This window comes from Zeugodacus cucurbitae, chromosome 3 (genome assembly GCF_028554725.1).
Source record: "Zeugodacus cucurbitae isolate PBARC_wt_2022May chromosome 3, idZeuCucr1.2, whole genome shotgun sequence".
In the NCBI taxonomy this organism is placed as follows: domain Eukaryota; kingdom Metazoa; phylum Arthropoda; class Insecta; order Diptera; family Tephritidae; genus Zeugodacus; species Zeugodacus cucurbitae.
The window spans coordinates 63,936,462-63,951,075 of record NC_071668.1 but is presented as its reverse complement, the minus strand read 5'-3'; the positions used below and the strand labels follow the sequence as shown (position 1 = coordinate 63,951,075).

General features: G+C 37.1%; 4 protein-coding genes across 4 annotated transcripts; 2 read left to right on the top strand and 2 right to left on the bottom strand.

Moving 5' to 3' along the window:
- Positions 1-4,267: 4,267 nt before the first annotated feature.
- On the top strand, positions 4,268-6,177 carry LOC105208489 (tubulin gamma-1 chain). Its single transcript, XM_011178358.3, has 6 exons — positions 4,268-4,432; positions 4,510-4,622; positions 4,684-4,773; positions 4,832-5,422; positions 5,487-5,621; positions 5,688-6,177. Exons 1-6 carry the CDS (start codon positions 4,384-4,386, stop codon positions 6,078-6,080), a joined length of 1,371 nt encoding a protein of 456 aa, XP_011176660.1. The 5' UTR covers positions 4,268-4,383; the 3' UTR covers positions 6,081-6,177.
- Positions 6,178-6,318: 141 nt separating this feature from the next.
- Positions 6,319-7,159, top strand: LOC105208488 (actin-related protein 2/3 complex subunit 4). The gene has a single exon (XM_011178357.3). It carries the CDS (start codon positions 6,479-6,481, stop codon positions 6,983-6,985), a length of 507 nt encoding a protein of 168 aa, XP_011176659.1. The 5' UTR covers positions 6,319-6,478; the 3' UTR covers positions 6,986-7,159.
- On the bottom strand, positions 7,129-9,303 carry LOC105208486 (telomerase Cajal body protein 1 homolog). The gene is made up of 6 exons (XM_011178356.3): positions 9,143-9,303; positions 8,642-9,064; positions 8,406-8,580; positions 8,155-8,343; positions 7,643-8,072; positions 7,129-7,586 (listed from the first exon to the last, which is right to left on the bottom strand). Exons 1-6 carry the CDS (start codon positions 9,174-9,176, stop codon positions 7,353-7,355), a joined length of 1,485 nt encoding a protein of 494 aa, XP_011176658.1. The 5' UTR covers positions 9,177-9,303; the 3' UTR covers positions 7,129-7,352.
- A 1,021-nt stretch (positions 9,304-10,324) lies between these two features.
- Positions 10,325-14,105, bottom strand: LOC105208485 (dynein axonemal heavy chain 1). The gene is made up of 2 exons (XM_011178355.3): positions 11,430-14,105; positions 10,325-11,142 (listed from the first exon to the last, which is right to left on the bottom strand). The coding sequence occupies exons 1-2, from the start codon at positions 13,974-13,976 to the stop codon at positions 10,450-10,452; spliced, it is 3,240 nt and encodes a 1,079-aa protein (XP_011176657.1). The 5' UTR covers positions 13,977-14,105; the 3' UTR covers positions 10,325-10,449.
- Between the last annotated feature and the right edge of the window lie 509 nt (positions 14,106-14,614).

The following is a 14,614-nucleotide window of genomic DNA, read 5'->3' as shown; positions in this document are numbered from 1 at the left end:
GCTGAGATGGAGCGATAGAACAGCGGGTGGACAGTGCAAATAAATGGAGTTTCGGAATAAATAAAAAATATACATTTGTATAAATGAGTAAGCGTAGCTTGGTAGTGTTCTAATAATTCAACTGTGGTGTGTGGAGTCACAAAGAATATTGTATCTTATGGCGAATCAGTGAATCAACGCGAAAACTAATGTCAAACAGGAGTTGTGCGAATATCTCTAATGCTAATGTGTGGCATATATTTGTTAACTAGTACGTACCTATAACCAATGGCTGACTGGCTTAGATGCCGCTTTCGTGGTTCTTGTGCATTCTCCTCTTGTTGTTATTGTTATCATTACTTCAGTTGTTGCTGCTTGTTTGCTAAGGTGCTTTACTCGTGTACTTTTCTATGCTTCGCTTCGGTCTTCCTGCTATTATTTTATTTTAAAAAACTTTTTTTCTTTTTTTTCTTTCTTTGGTCGCTGCTTAATAGCTTCTTATATAATAACAATATCAAATTACGCCATCTGAAGACATATGTACATAAGTATGTACGTATGTACATTGATGTGAATAACTACATGGTACCGGCGTGTTATTAACAGCACTGATTGCAACAACAATAAAAAACAGCAACAACAACAGCGATGGTAATACGGCCTTTTGTGGTTATGTTATCTGTTGAAGTCAAAATGCTGATGACCTTCACGCTTTTGCCAAAGAACATTTATTACGGCGACTGAGTTGATGTGAGTTCTGTAAAAAACAAAAATAAAAATAAAAATTTTAAAGTAAAAGTTTATGAAGTACTATATATTGTAGGAAAGTTTGTAAATATGCCCAAGCCAAGTGTCTTAATTGGTTAAATAGATTTATGAAAATCTCAAATTATTATCTATAAACTTTTTTAGGTGGCTAATGAGAGTGAGCAATCTTCAAAAACAATTTTCAGCAACGAGGTGGTTTGAAGAAAATATGGAACCCACAAGCGGCGCCCTGGATTTATGAAAATCTCAAATCACCGAAGTCGGTCTTAAGTTTCTGTTTTATGAAAAGAACTGACCCTTGTTCCGTTATATAGTTTCGAAAAATAGTCTAGAAGTAGCAGAATTAAGTGAAGGATCGTCTCTAAAAATCTCCCCTCCTTAACTTTGCAGTACAATCATAAGGCAGAAGCAGAATTTTTATAGATTTCTCACAGATTCACAGAAACATTAGAATGAAGAAACCGATAAAGGAAGTTAACCCTGCCTACTGAATGAACCCGACAAGCTCGATTGACTAATTGACTGACTGTTGGAAACGAACTCGTCATTCCAACTAAAGTAACTACGCAAACGAAGCAAATCAATTGAACGACAGAGCCTATCGAAGGCTGGTTTTTTATGGAACCCATCGTTTCAGAATGTGCGATCAACTCCAGATTGGTTAGGTTAGGTTCAAATGCCGATCCTCACGACAGGTGTCGCGATCCCACTTGAACAACTGAAAGTGCCGGTCCATTGTAATGTCAAAAGACTACTATGTATGGATCGTAAAGAATACCATTATGTAGCGCCGAAGCGCTTTGATGCTTTCACAAATTTTATTAGACGACTTACATATATCTTTTAAGAAACCCATCTTCTCAGAATGGCCGATCAACTCCGGTTTGGTTGGTTTGGTTAGGTTCAAAGGCTGATCCTTGCGACAGATGTCGTGATGGATCCCATTTGGTCAGCTGAAGGTGTCGGTCAATTGTGATTCCAAAAGACTCCTAAGTATGGACCGCAAAGAAGACCCTTATGTGTCTTATGTTTGAGCCTACGACAAATGTTAATAGACGTCTAATATCTATTTAGGCAAGTTCGCATGGTTCGTCAACAGTATAGCTACCGAGATGTTCGAACCTCAGTCTTGCCAACGCTGGACAGTGTAGAAGAAAATGACTTAGTGCTTCCACCCCGCCTTCTTCCAAATAGCTATGGCAGTTTACATTTGAACACAAACATATGAAGAGATCTATATAACATCTTTTACGTGTTCCATAATAAAAATGTTGTTTAAGAAGAAAAGAGATCTGGTCTAACTTTATTGTCACGATTATTTTATTCTCCGGATTGGACATTAAAACAATTAGTTCCAAAATCTTCCGCTGTATTATGAAGAGGTCTATGGAACTTCGAGAGACTGTGATGTTTACGTAATAAAAATGCTGTTTAAGAAGATGCTGGATCTCCATGAAGGTCGCCACAGCGATACTGTCCTGGAAACTATGATCTCAACATTTGGATGAACTTCATTTCACACATCGAGACTGCGTCTGAAGCGGTTTTTAATACTTTCCAGCTTGAGACTGAACACAACAGAAACAGCATGAAGTCTACAAAACACATGACCTTTAATCTCAAAGATGTTCAGGGTATAAAAATTCTGTTGGGTCTGAAAACTTCAGCTTGGAGCTGGATTGGGACTCCCTGGCCATAAGAAAATTACGATTAATGCTGAATTGATTTCCTCTATAACAAGATATCGACTAGATAACCGGTATAAGCTACAATCAAACCATAAATTTTCCCTTCTAAGGTTTACCTAACAATATAGGCAAGATAGGAAAAAGAGGACTAGATAGAAATAGTGCTCTAGACATGTGGCAACTCTGAGACTTGCTTGCAGTTCATTAAAACTTTCTTTTAATCGCAATGTGTAGGATACATATACATATTACATAGTCCATCCTTTTGTTATATAATGTGGAAATTTCATGAAAACTTTGAATTTTTTTCTTACTTCGCAGTTAGTCAATTGTCATTGAGAAAATGTCTAATTTTATAATGTTGTTTACTCGTGGTAAGTGACTCGTAAACTTTATATTGTTAATTCAAGAAGAACTAGTTAGCCCTGACTTTGTCTCAACTTTGCAGTAATTCTTGTTTGAAAGAATTTTTTTTTATATTTTCAATGATAAATTTTGTCATAACGCAAGTTAGTTGCTTATTGCGCAGTGTAATTAAACACAAGTAATTAAAATTAAGGAATGACAAGCAAAATAATGAATAAACAAAGAAGAAGAGACACTACAGCCACGCCACAAGATGTCAATAATCATATAATGTTGCCAATTTTTTCATAATTTTTTTTTTTGCGAATTTAGAGAAAAATAAATTAAAAAATAAAAAAAAAATTTAAAAAAAGTTAAAAAAAAATCACAAAAAAGTAACAAAGTAAAAAGAAGTAACAACCGATAAGCTTGAATTCTAGACACATAAAAGCAGGTGATTCGCACAGTGGTGTTCCTCCACTTTTTATGCGCACGCAGCACAATTTCAGTTGCTTTTATTTATTTTACAAAAAAAAATATTGTACTCGTACTTCATAGAATACAATCTAATGTTGTTTTTTAAATTATTTTATTTTTTTTTTCTTCTAAAAGTATCCGTTCTCAACTCACAGCCGGCATTTTTTTCTCACTTGTTTCGCGCTTGCGATTAAAATCTCTTTGTTACGCATTTGCGCATGCGCACATAACCGCCTTTACTTTTCCAGCGTTTGTTGTACTGGCTGCTGGCTGATGAGACAAGTGCGTAGTGGTGATGCGGCTGATCTGCTGTCGGTTGTGCTGTGATTGCTTGCCGTGTTGTTGTTGTAATTGTTTGGTGATTACTTTGTTACCGTGCAAAAGAAGGAAGTAAGTGACTACAACAAGAGAATTTAATGTTAAATTTTTTATGGTGTGAGTTTTTGTTTTTGTTGTATGTAAGCATGATCAAGATGCCATTGATCTTTTATAATTTAAGGAAATTAAATCTTGAAATTAAAAGGTATACAATTTGTCGGATAACCAATTAGTTGGGTGAGTCAGTATACGAGTACATTGTAGATGAAATTATTGAAAAAAGAAATTAATGAGGTAAGTTAAGGTTGTGGGATAAGGAGGGGTGTCATTTGAGAAATATTAAATCGAAAGTTTCATATTTATTTTTAGTTTATCATTATTTTTAGTTTATAATTATTATTATTTTTATTAATTAACTAATTTATTAATTCATATTTTTTTATAATTTTGTATTTAAAATTTAATTTAATATATTTATTTCGTTTTTACAAAATATTTTTTTTATTCAATTTTAATTAAATTCTTTTTATTTAGATGTTTTTTATTTTAGTTTAATATTTTTTTTTGTTATTTTAATTAATTTTTTTATTTTTCAATTAATTTAATTAAGATTTAAGATTTACAAAAAAATGTCCGCTGTTGTCAAAAGTAATTTGACACATATTAAATAATCCAGCATGCAAAAACAAGCATTGTTATTGCTTTAGCTAAATAACGGCTTGCAATGTCAAACAAATTATTTGCATTAAATTTTGAACAACTACAAAAGTAGCAAAGATTTTGCAGAACTATAAATTTCTTTTACAAAATGCCAAGTGAAATCATAACCTTGCAGCTGGGACAATGTGGAAACCAAAGTAGGTTTAATAACAATTTACAACCACACAATAAATAAAAAAAGTCAAACTAATTAATATCAAATAAAAAATTATAGTTGGTTTCGAATTTTGGAAGCGTTTATGCCTGGAGCATGGCATTTCACCAAATGGTGTACTGGAGGATTACGCTACCGATGGTTTAGATCGCAAGGATGTGTTCTTTTATCAGGTGGGTTACTGGTCAACTAATATATGCACAACTTAATATTATAAAGTAACTCTCACCTTAGGCGGATGACAACCACTACATACCGCGTGCGGTATTGCTCGATCTGGAGCCACGCGTAATTAATACAATAATGACATCAACGCACGCCAAGGTTAGTCGGGTTGTAGTTAGCATTCTCAAACACTATTTCTTATTTATCAAACACTTAGCTTTACAATCCAGAGAATATATATTTATCGAAACATGGTGGCGGCGCCGGTAACAATTGGGCTTCGGGTTTCAGTCAAGGCGAAAAGTTGCATGAAGAAGTTTTCGATATAATCGATCGTGAGGCAGATGGCAGTGATTCATTGGAAGGTTTTGTGCTCTGCCATTCAATTGCCGGCGGCACTGGTTCGGGTATGGGTTCATATATTATGGAGCGATTGGCAGACAGGTTTCCTAAAAAGTTACTGCAAACATATAGTGTATTTCCAAATCAAGATGAAATAAGTGATGTTGTTGTACAACCATATAATTCTTTGCTAACACTTAAGCGTTTGACTGTGTGTGCGGATTGTGTAGTCGTTTTGGATAATACCGCTTTGAATCGCATTGCTGCAGATCGTCTGCATATAGAAAATCCAACTTTCACACAAATTAATAATCTAGTCTCGACTATAATGTCAGTCAGTACAACGACTTTGCGTTATCCTTCTTATATGAACAACAATCTGATTGGTTTGACAGCGCCATTGATACCAACACCGCAATTACACTTTCTGATGACTGGTTATACACCACTCACCACTGAAAATGATGTAAGTTTTGAAAATATTTACTTATGCTAGAGTTAACAAGCAATTACTCGCAACTCATCTGCAGCCAAATTTGAGTGTACGTAAAACCACGGTGCTGGATGTAATGCGACGTCTGCTGCAGCCCAAAAATATGATGGTCTCCTCAGGTCCTGATAAGACAAATCATCACTGCTACATCTCTATATTGAATATTATACAGGTATTAATTAATTAGTTTCAAGCTTAAATAAGTTTAGTTCATACATAATTACATTATCCTCACCAGGGCGAAGTTGATCCCACACAAGTGCACAAATCACTGCAGCGTATACGCGAACGAAAGCTAGCACAATTCATACCCTGGGGTCCAGCTAGCATACAGGTGGCTTTGTCACGCAGCTCACCATACGTACAGAGTAATCACAAAGTTTCCGGCCTCATGATGGCCAATCATACTGGCATTACATCGCTGTTCAATCGCGCATTGGCGCAATATGATAAATTGCGTAAACGTGGTGCATTCTTGGATCAGTTTCGTCGTGAGGATATGTTTAAAAATGATTTATCTGAGCTGGATCACTCTAGAATGGTATTAGATTGCCTTTCACAGGAATACGAAGCAGCGACACGTCCAAATTATTTGCAATGGAGCCCAAAGGACATACAACAAAGCCACTGAATTGGCGCGCGTATATTTTATTGGTTTGAAATTAAGTAAAAGGTTGAATATAAATAATGAAATTAAATTGTTGAATAAATGAAGTAAAGAAAACTAATTGCGCTATTAAATACTGTTAATGAGCAAATTTTAAATATATTTTAAATTAAAATTCCAATTTTTGTCTATGAAACACAGCTTGTGGATAGCAACCGTGTACACTTGTATTTTGTGGAATGTATTCAGTAGTCAATTTTGACGTTTCCAATGTGGGTGTTGTTTTTCATTGCATTGTTGTTTTCCACATTTATATCTGATAAAAACAGTGAATCAGCGTCGGCATTAATATTTTTTAACTAAATCAAATCAATTTAATATAGTTTAATACTACAGTTATATAGTAAACCAAAGTAAACGTAATGGCCGCTACACTAAAGCCTTATTTAACCGCCGTGCGTCATTCGCTGACCGCTGCTATGTGTTTACAAGATTTCCCTTCACAAGTGGTGGAGCGACACAATAAGCCCGAGGTTGAAGTATGCTCCAGCAAGGAATTAGTTTTAACACCAGTGGTGATTTCACGCAACGAACGCGAACGTGTGCTGATTGAGCCCTCCATCAATTCGGTGCGTGTTAGCATCGCCGTGAAGCAAGCAGATGAAATCGAGAAAATCCTGTGCCATAAATTCACACGCTTTATGATGCGTCGTGCCGAGTCATTCATAATATTGCGACGCAAACCAATTGATGGCTACGACATTAGTTTCCTCATCACCAATTTTCACACTGAGCAAATGTATAAACACAAATTAGTGGATTTCGTTATCAGCTTTATGGAAGAAATTGATAAGGAAATCAGCGAAATGAAATTGGCTGTAAACGCGCGTGCACGTACCTGTGCAGAGGAGTTTCTTAAGCGTTTCTAAGGCTAAAAAATATGACAGTTGTCTTTACTTGTGTTTAATTTAAGCAACCAATTTGAAAATAATAGAAAATCACTTTGTATTCCAATAAGCAGTATATGTATTGTTTGGAAACAAATGCGGTGCACGCTAAGAAGGCCAGCAAATAAAGTATTCAGCATTTTTATTACCTAAAAAGCAATTGTTTACAATTCTTACATCTGTTTTCAAATATACACATTTCAGGAATCATTAATTTTAAATTCACGCTTATGCTAAAATTAAATACTTACAACTACAATATTTATAAATAAATGTTTATAAATTAGTGTTTACGTAGAACAATTTAATTTATATATACATAGCATACATTAAAACTGTTAACTTATTTCTAAACAACATCATCTTCATTATCATCCACCGGTTCCTTACCAATCCACCACAACATCAATGCATTTTCATAATCTATAGTTATATCTTCTGCATTTAAATTTGATTTTTTCTCTTTTGCTGTAATTTCTTCATCTGACGTGTCCACGAAGTGATGTTGTCCTGAAGTAGTAGCCAATATGGGTAATGAAGGATGGAAATTGACACCATTACAGCAATCTCCATGCAAAGGTAACTGTAATTGCTTGTGTAAAAATTATGCTATCACCAATAATAAACATAAAAACTTACTGCTTCTTCAACATTGTGCTCCAAATCCCAAATGCGCAGAAATCCCGACGTGTCACCACTAATTAACCAACGCGGATCGCGTGCGCAAAAGTCGAAGTAGATGCGTTGATTGGTTGCCACATTACGCGTAAACTCTCTTACCGGACTTGTGTAGTTACGCATATCCCATTCTAATATTTTATTATCCTTACGTGCGCCACTAAATAGCGACCAACTTTCGCTGTTTGCTAAAACCGCATAACGTAACCAAGTTATGCCACCAGTGTGACCACCCAGCGTAAATAGTGGCCCCAATTTGGGTGCACGTAAATCGAAATGATTTATGTAACCATTCCAAGAACCAGTAGTAACTGTTCTATCGTTGTCTGTGGTGAGAGCAAAACAAGAGATGGCTTGTTTTACCGCTAGCGAACTCAAATCACGGCCAGGGCTGTGAAATAGTAAATGAATCATATTAAAAGTATGAATTATAAATGTATGTTAAGCCGTAGATAGATCGTTTTCCTACTTACACATTAGTGTCAAATATTTTGATAGATTTCTTATAGCCACCGTATACTTTATCGCCATCGTTTGAAAATGTTACCGCAATAGCCGATTCAACTTCATCCACACTATCGTAGCCGCGATAGGTACAGCGTAGCTCACCATTAAAGGCGTCCCACATATGTATAGGCTCATGTTGTCTGGATGCCAGCCAGCTTAACAGTAAGAAATACTTTAAATAATAATTACAAACACATAAAATTTCAAAATATTTTACCAACACGTTTCCGGCGTTTGACTATTCATAAACGGATACCAAGCGTAATCATAAACCGTACCACCTTCCTTAACATGCACCGCAGTTTCCAGTTTACTCAACTCACGCGTAGCTGACACAGTGCGTTTTGCAAATGCTGTATACAAATCGTTCGGTAACTCAATGACATGCATGCCTGCAAGTATATTAATAATTATTTAAAAAAATTCGAAATTTTATTTTATTTTAACGCTTACCATCTAAATGCACTGGCGTCAGTATGCATGTACCATCTGGTGACCATAAACAACCTTTGGTGTAATGTTGTTTTTCTGCCGAAGAGCTCCACAAACGTCGTCCCAGTTCAAACAGCCCGCATTGAAAGACTTTGTGTATTTCAGGTGCAATTAGATCTGCATCTAATACGGCACTTTCATTATCTGCTGTTGTGCAATTAAATGTTTCACTTTCAACAATGTTCTCTTCGCCTACAACTGTATCAACACCACTTTCATCTAAGGAGATATCAGTGAACTTAGCAGATAAGTCGCGTGTATTTTCCTTAAATATTATTGTATTTTTTACTACTGGTGACACCTCGTCCACTGTCATGTTCATATCTACATCGCTGCAGTTTATGTTATCATTCAGGCTGAAAGAATTTGTGGCATCAAGCATCACTGTTGGTAAATAAAGTTGAAATTAGATTTTGTTGTGGAATTTTTACATTCAGTTGTTAGGTGTTGTGTAGCACTTACTATTATCTGCTTTGTTTGAAGGGCTAAATTCCATATTTCTGCAAATATTATATTTTATAGAAATAAATAAGTGCTGGGGACTAGGATAACGTGTGTATACAAATTTACCGGCAAAATTGATTTTGCTACCAATTAGAAACAGCTGACGAGTTGTTTTTGTCATTGTAGCAGAGTTGTATTCGATAATTTATTTTTTATGTTCGCGTTGCCAACTGCATATATAAAATTATTTAGAAAGCAAAACTAACGAACAAAATTTCTTGTTTTCGAGTTCTGACTACTTTGTTTGTTATATATGAGAGCTCTTAAAAGAAATATATATGAAAACAACATCAACGTTAAATAAAATAATTGTCAGCGAAGTTATCTAACGAGAAGCCCAGGAAACGAGCTCGATAGGGTCGCACCAGGGGTGTTGGATGTGTGGGGTTTAGGGGACATGCAAAGAGGTGGTTAGTGTCATACGGGGACTCTTTGCATGCAGGACAAATGTATGTTGAGTATGCCAGGGTGAATAAGTAGGAGCTTAACCCGCTACTGTATCCAGAAAAAAGTTGTGCGAGGGCCACTTTAATGTCACGAGGCAACTCGAGCTCTGTGTGTGCGAAGGGTGATGTTTTTATCTCAAAGTACGCCATTTACAGGGAAGAAGTGGATGAAGGTGTTAGTGGCTCCTCTGTGAATGGCGTTCAGTGCTTGTCCAGATTCCAGGTCGGTGTAGTTCTGCACATAGTCGACGTATTTCAGGAAGGCACTCTTGATGGCTCTGGGAGGCGGCTCGGCTTCCAGTTGGTGACTACGAAAGCACCCTAACAGTCGAAAGTCTGTCGCATCCGAAGTCCTGTCGGTATAGTTCTGCATGTCGTCGACGTATTTCAGGAAGTTAATCTTGATGGCTCTGGAGGTGACTCAGCTTCCAGTATTTGACTACGAAAACATCCAAACAGAAAGCCTTTCGTTATGTTCCTTCACAGGTAGCATACAGGGCTCATTGAATAGGTGCTCAACCGGAGACATCAAAAGGCAATCTGTGACTGTCCAGAGAGCGCTGTTCTGACAAGTCAGAAGCTTCGTCCTACTGCACACAGGCCCTCATATAGGGGCTTCGTAGTTTATATATTATATATAAGGGTTTGAGAAAGATATAAAATATTCCAGATATTTACAAGCAAAACAAGAAAATATACAAACGGTACACCGCATTGCAAGATTCTTTAATATAAAATAAAACATCTGTTTTTATAAAATCAACATTCTTCAAAATCTAAATAAAAATAGAATTCCTTCTTTACCGCACTTACCACCAATTACTCGGTTTTCTCTACTTCCTTCTTTGCCACTACTCCTTCCGCTTCATCTATTAGTATATCCCTACGGCATTTACGCAAAGCTTTACGCATAATTAGCTCTTGCAATTCTTGCTCTTTACGTCGTTCCTCCTCTTCCAGTTGCCTTCTATATTCATTGGCTTCGAATTCGGCTTTCGTTGAAATCTCATGTACCAAACTCAGATTCTCCATTATACCTTTACGTATGAGATAGGAAAAGTTCATGGCAGCGGAATATTTAACCTCCATGCCACTACGTGCAGAGAGCTCTTGCCAATGCATAAAGAGCCAATGTTCATTCTTTAACCAATCGATACACTCCCACACGGGCACAAAATCATCACATTTCGTTAAGTAGAAATTTGCTACTTCCTGAATTTCGGGCTTCTCGGCGAATATACCGTGTGTTTCCCTCAATAGTTTTCGTATGTCTTCAAGTGTGTTCCAAACCTCTTCCAAATCAATATTGACCAGTGGATTCCCAACGGTTGCTTCCTCGAGCTTCATAAAGTCCAAACATGTTAGCCACAATTGGCGGTATGGTGTGAAACCGGTGATAATGCTCTCGAGAAATTCCAATGAGAGATCTTCAAGATCGAAAAGTTTCTGACGATACTGCAGAGTTTTGCCGAGTTTCTCCAATTCTTGTATTTGCTTCCAGGTTTTTTTCACCTACGGTGGTAATGAAGGAAAATATGTTAGTTACGAAAGAAATAAGTCTAGTTAAACGGCGATTATCAGAGCTCCACTTCTCCGCTCGTAGAAGTCTGTGGAGTTCACAAACCAATACTCACGACCCTCTTACTTTAATCATAAATCCGCTGATCGGTTTTGAGCACAAAACTAAGACGGATGGACGGATGAAGGGTCCTCTCTAATGATGCTCTTCAGAGGTAAGCTTTTAACTTTCAGTAACTTCAAGTTGTCTAAATATAAACAACTGTCGGATACGTACTCACCTCTACCGCTGTCTCGGTCACTTTATTCGGATCAAATATCAGCGAAAAAGCTTGTATCTCTTCGTTCAGCGACTCCAAACGTTCTTCAAAACTAATACACTCACTGGAATGCACACGTCGAAATTCTTCGATATCATTCTTTTGCTCTTCACGTAAAGTACCTAAACGCTGCATAATATTGTGTGGCCACGCGTAAACCTCCCATTTCATAGCGAATTGTGTGTCACTAAGATTATAGAAGAAACTGTCCAGCATTTCATATTCCAACCACATAATCTGTATATCCGCACGCAGTTGCTCGACAACGTCCGGCACTGTAACAGCGAAGTCACGTATCTCATAGAGATGCTCAATACTCTGTGGGCGATCGCTAATCTTCTGATGAATACCTAAGCATTGTTCCAAAATCGCCTCATTGATATCCCACATACGTTGTAGATAGAATTCGAAAAGTTTGCGCACAATTTCTGTGTGCTTCTTGATCATCAACTGTTTCATTAGATCCACATTAATCAGAAACGGACCGATCGTAATGAAAGCTGGTAATATCTCACGCAATTCCTCTTTCTGACGTTTGTGCTCCAATATGTCATATTTCACCTCCGATGAGGATCGCTTTATAGACTCGTATTCGCGCATAAATTCATTTACATTTAGTAGATAGAAGTCGATGAAGCGTTCGTAAAGCGATGCATAAGAGTTTAACGGTAGCACGGCTTGATTATAGCAACGACCCAACAAATCATTCCATTGTATGAATAAGTCTTCGATGAGCTCCACCGTCTCGATGTAAAGATTGGGCGCAAACTTGAGATTTAACAAAGTTTCAGCCTCAATGCAGCGTACACCGCTGGTCTTCTCCAGCGCCTTCTTGAAGATATCTGTCAGTTGCGGTGCAAAGTCTTCGGGTGTGGTTGAATAAACCACTTTCCTCGCATCCGATATGCTGATGATTAGAAAAAATATTGGCTTCTCATATGGAAACTCGGTTTCAATGAAATTATTACGCCACTTATAGTCCTGCTGGAGTTTCAGAAATTGCAAGCATGGATCTGTCAAATATACGCTGAATGTATTGATCGATTTCTCCAAGAGCACCTGTATGGATTCTTGCATGCGAAATTTCGTTTGCAATATGAAACGTGATATCTTGCACATCTGATAGACGCTCCATTTATCGAGACTGATGTCCAGCCAACCTTTGCCGAGTGCGCGCAGCACCAACGTAATGCCGGACGATATCTTTTGTGGCCAAAAGTTCTTCAAATATGTAGCGACATTATTACTATTCGACTGCTGAGATTGTAGGAAATCATTAAGCGCCACGGGTTTCACAAAGCCCGTCAAGAAAATCGACAAGGTCTCGATATACTGACATTGGACGACAACATTACCCATAGCCTCGATGCCGGCGCCAATATAGAATATGGTCGAGCGCAATACCAGATAGCGTAATTTCTTGATATCTACACGAAAACTCTTAACACTTCGCGCCTCATTGATGTTCGCTACCGATTTGAATGCACGCGGTAACGAATTCAAGATCAGATTATCATCAAAGGCGGGAAACTCTTTCGGCATGAGTTTAACGAACTTTTCGAATTCATAACAAGCCATTAAATGTTCGAAAACCAGATAAACTTCGGTACGTATTTGATTTTGAAATTTTTCATCGGCTTTACCGATTAACTTCTGCAGCAGATTATCGATACGTGCGTTGCGCATGAAGCGTTGATCTTCAATATCTTGCATCAGCACACAGTCCACGATCGATTCCATTTTGATCAGCCGTTCGGCATTGGAACGATCATTTAACGCTTTCTTAATGCGTTGCACAAACATTTTCGGACTGTCGGCAAGAAACATAATCTGTATACTTGGCAATTCATATAACATCTCATCAGCCAAGTTCATCACAGTCCATTTACATGTCTCATTATCGTAAGCGCTAACGGCTGCATATTGCCACCTATAGTCGAAGAGGCTCTGTTTGTATGGCACGAAAGCTTTTGCTGGCAATGGATATACGGCATCCTCTACTTTTCCCAAACTCAACCACGCCTCCGGTGAGTTTGTGTCAAAGTCGTAATCATCGAAGAAGCTCAGCGGTAGAAAGTGTGGGTATACATTATCTGAGAGGGTGTAATAAAGTGTTTCGCTTGGCATCAGATCGGTATTGGTAATGCCAGCCTCTTCTAGCATTTGCAATAAATCCAGTTTACTGTTTTGTCGGCGCCGGCGATCAACTTCAACGTCGCGTGGTAGTTGCTTCGGCGCCACCGTGCGCGTCATTTGTACTTTCGGCAAGATGGTTTGCAGTGGAAATTTATGTTGTCGTCCATTTTTGCCATTCAAAACCAACCATTTCTGCGCAGTCTCGATGTGATAGTGACTGGACTCCAGGAATTCAGTTGCAATGATGACTTCTGGAAATTCGGTCGGTTGCTCGACCGCAATGGTCGGACAATGTGTGCGCTTTTCTTCTCGTACAAGTTCTTCTTCGGTCCTAACATGCTTGAGTAGGTTCGTCGAATAGATACGACGCATGTTTTAGTATTTTTTATTTTTTGAATAGAGCGATATTTAATGTTGAAATTGTGAAAAATTTTTTTTTCTTTTCAGTTATTGATTTTGAAGTTTTGCGCTTTTATATTTTGAGAATACGATCTTTAAGTGTTGTATCATGATTTTTCTTGATATTCTTACGTTGAAAATTACTGGGAAATAATCGAAACAATATGAGTGATATACAATAATTACATTCATATATGGGTTTAAGTTTGGGTAATGAACGCACTCGTAACGATATGGTCCTTATACATCGAGTTAACTTAACCATTATCATCTACAAGCATTATAATTACAAATACCATTACAATTACTATTATCATTATAATTCTCGTTTCGATTACTTTTGTTGTTGTCATTAAAGTTATCAAAATCACAATATGATTTAAATTACCATTACTGTAGTGATTATTTCTGAAAATTTGTATCGATATTAAGGCTCCCTTAAATGGGACTAGGACAATTTAATTCAATAAGCAGCGGAAACCCACTAACATAATTTGAAATTACCATTACAATTACTTTTGCCATTACCATTACAATTTTAATTTCCATTATCATTACAATTAAAATTCACTTTACTAATGCAATTTTAATTTCCATTACCATAATAATTA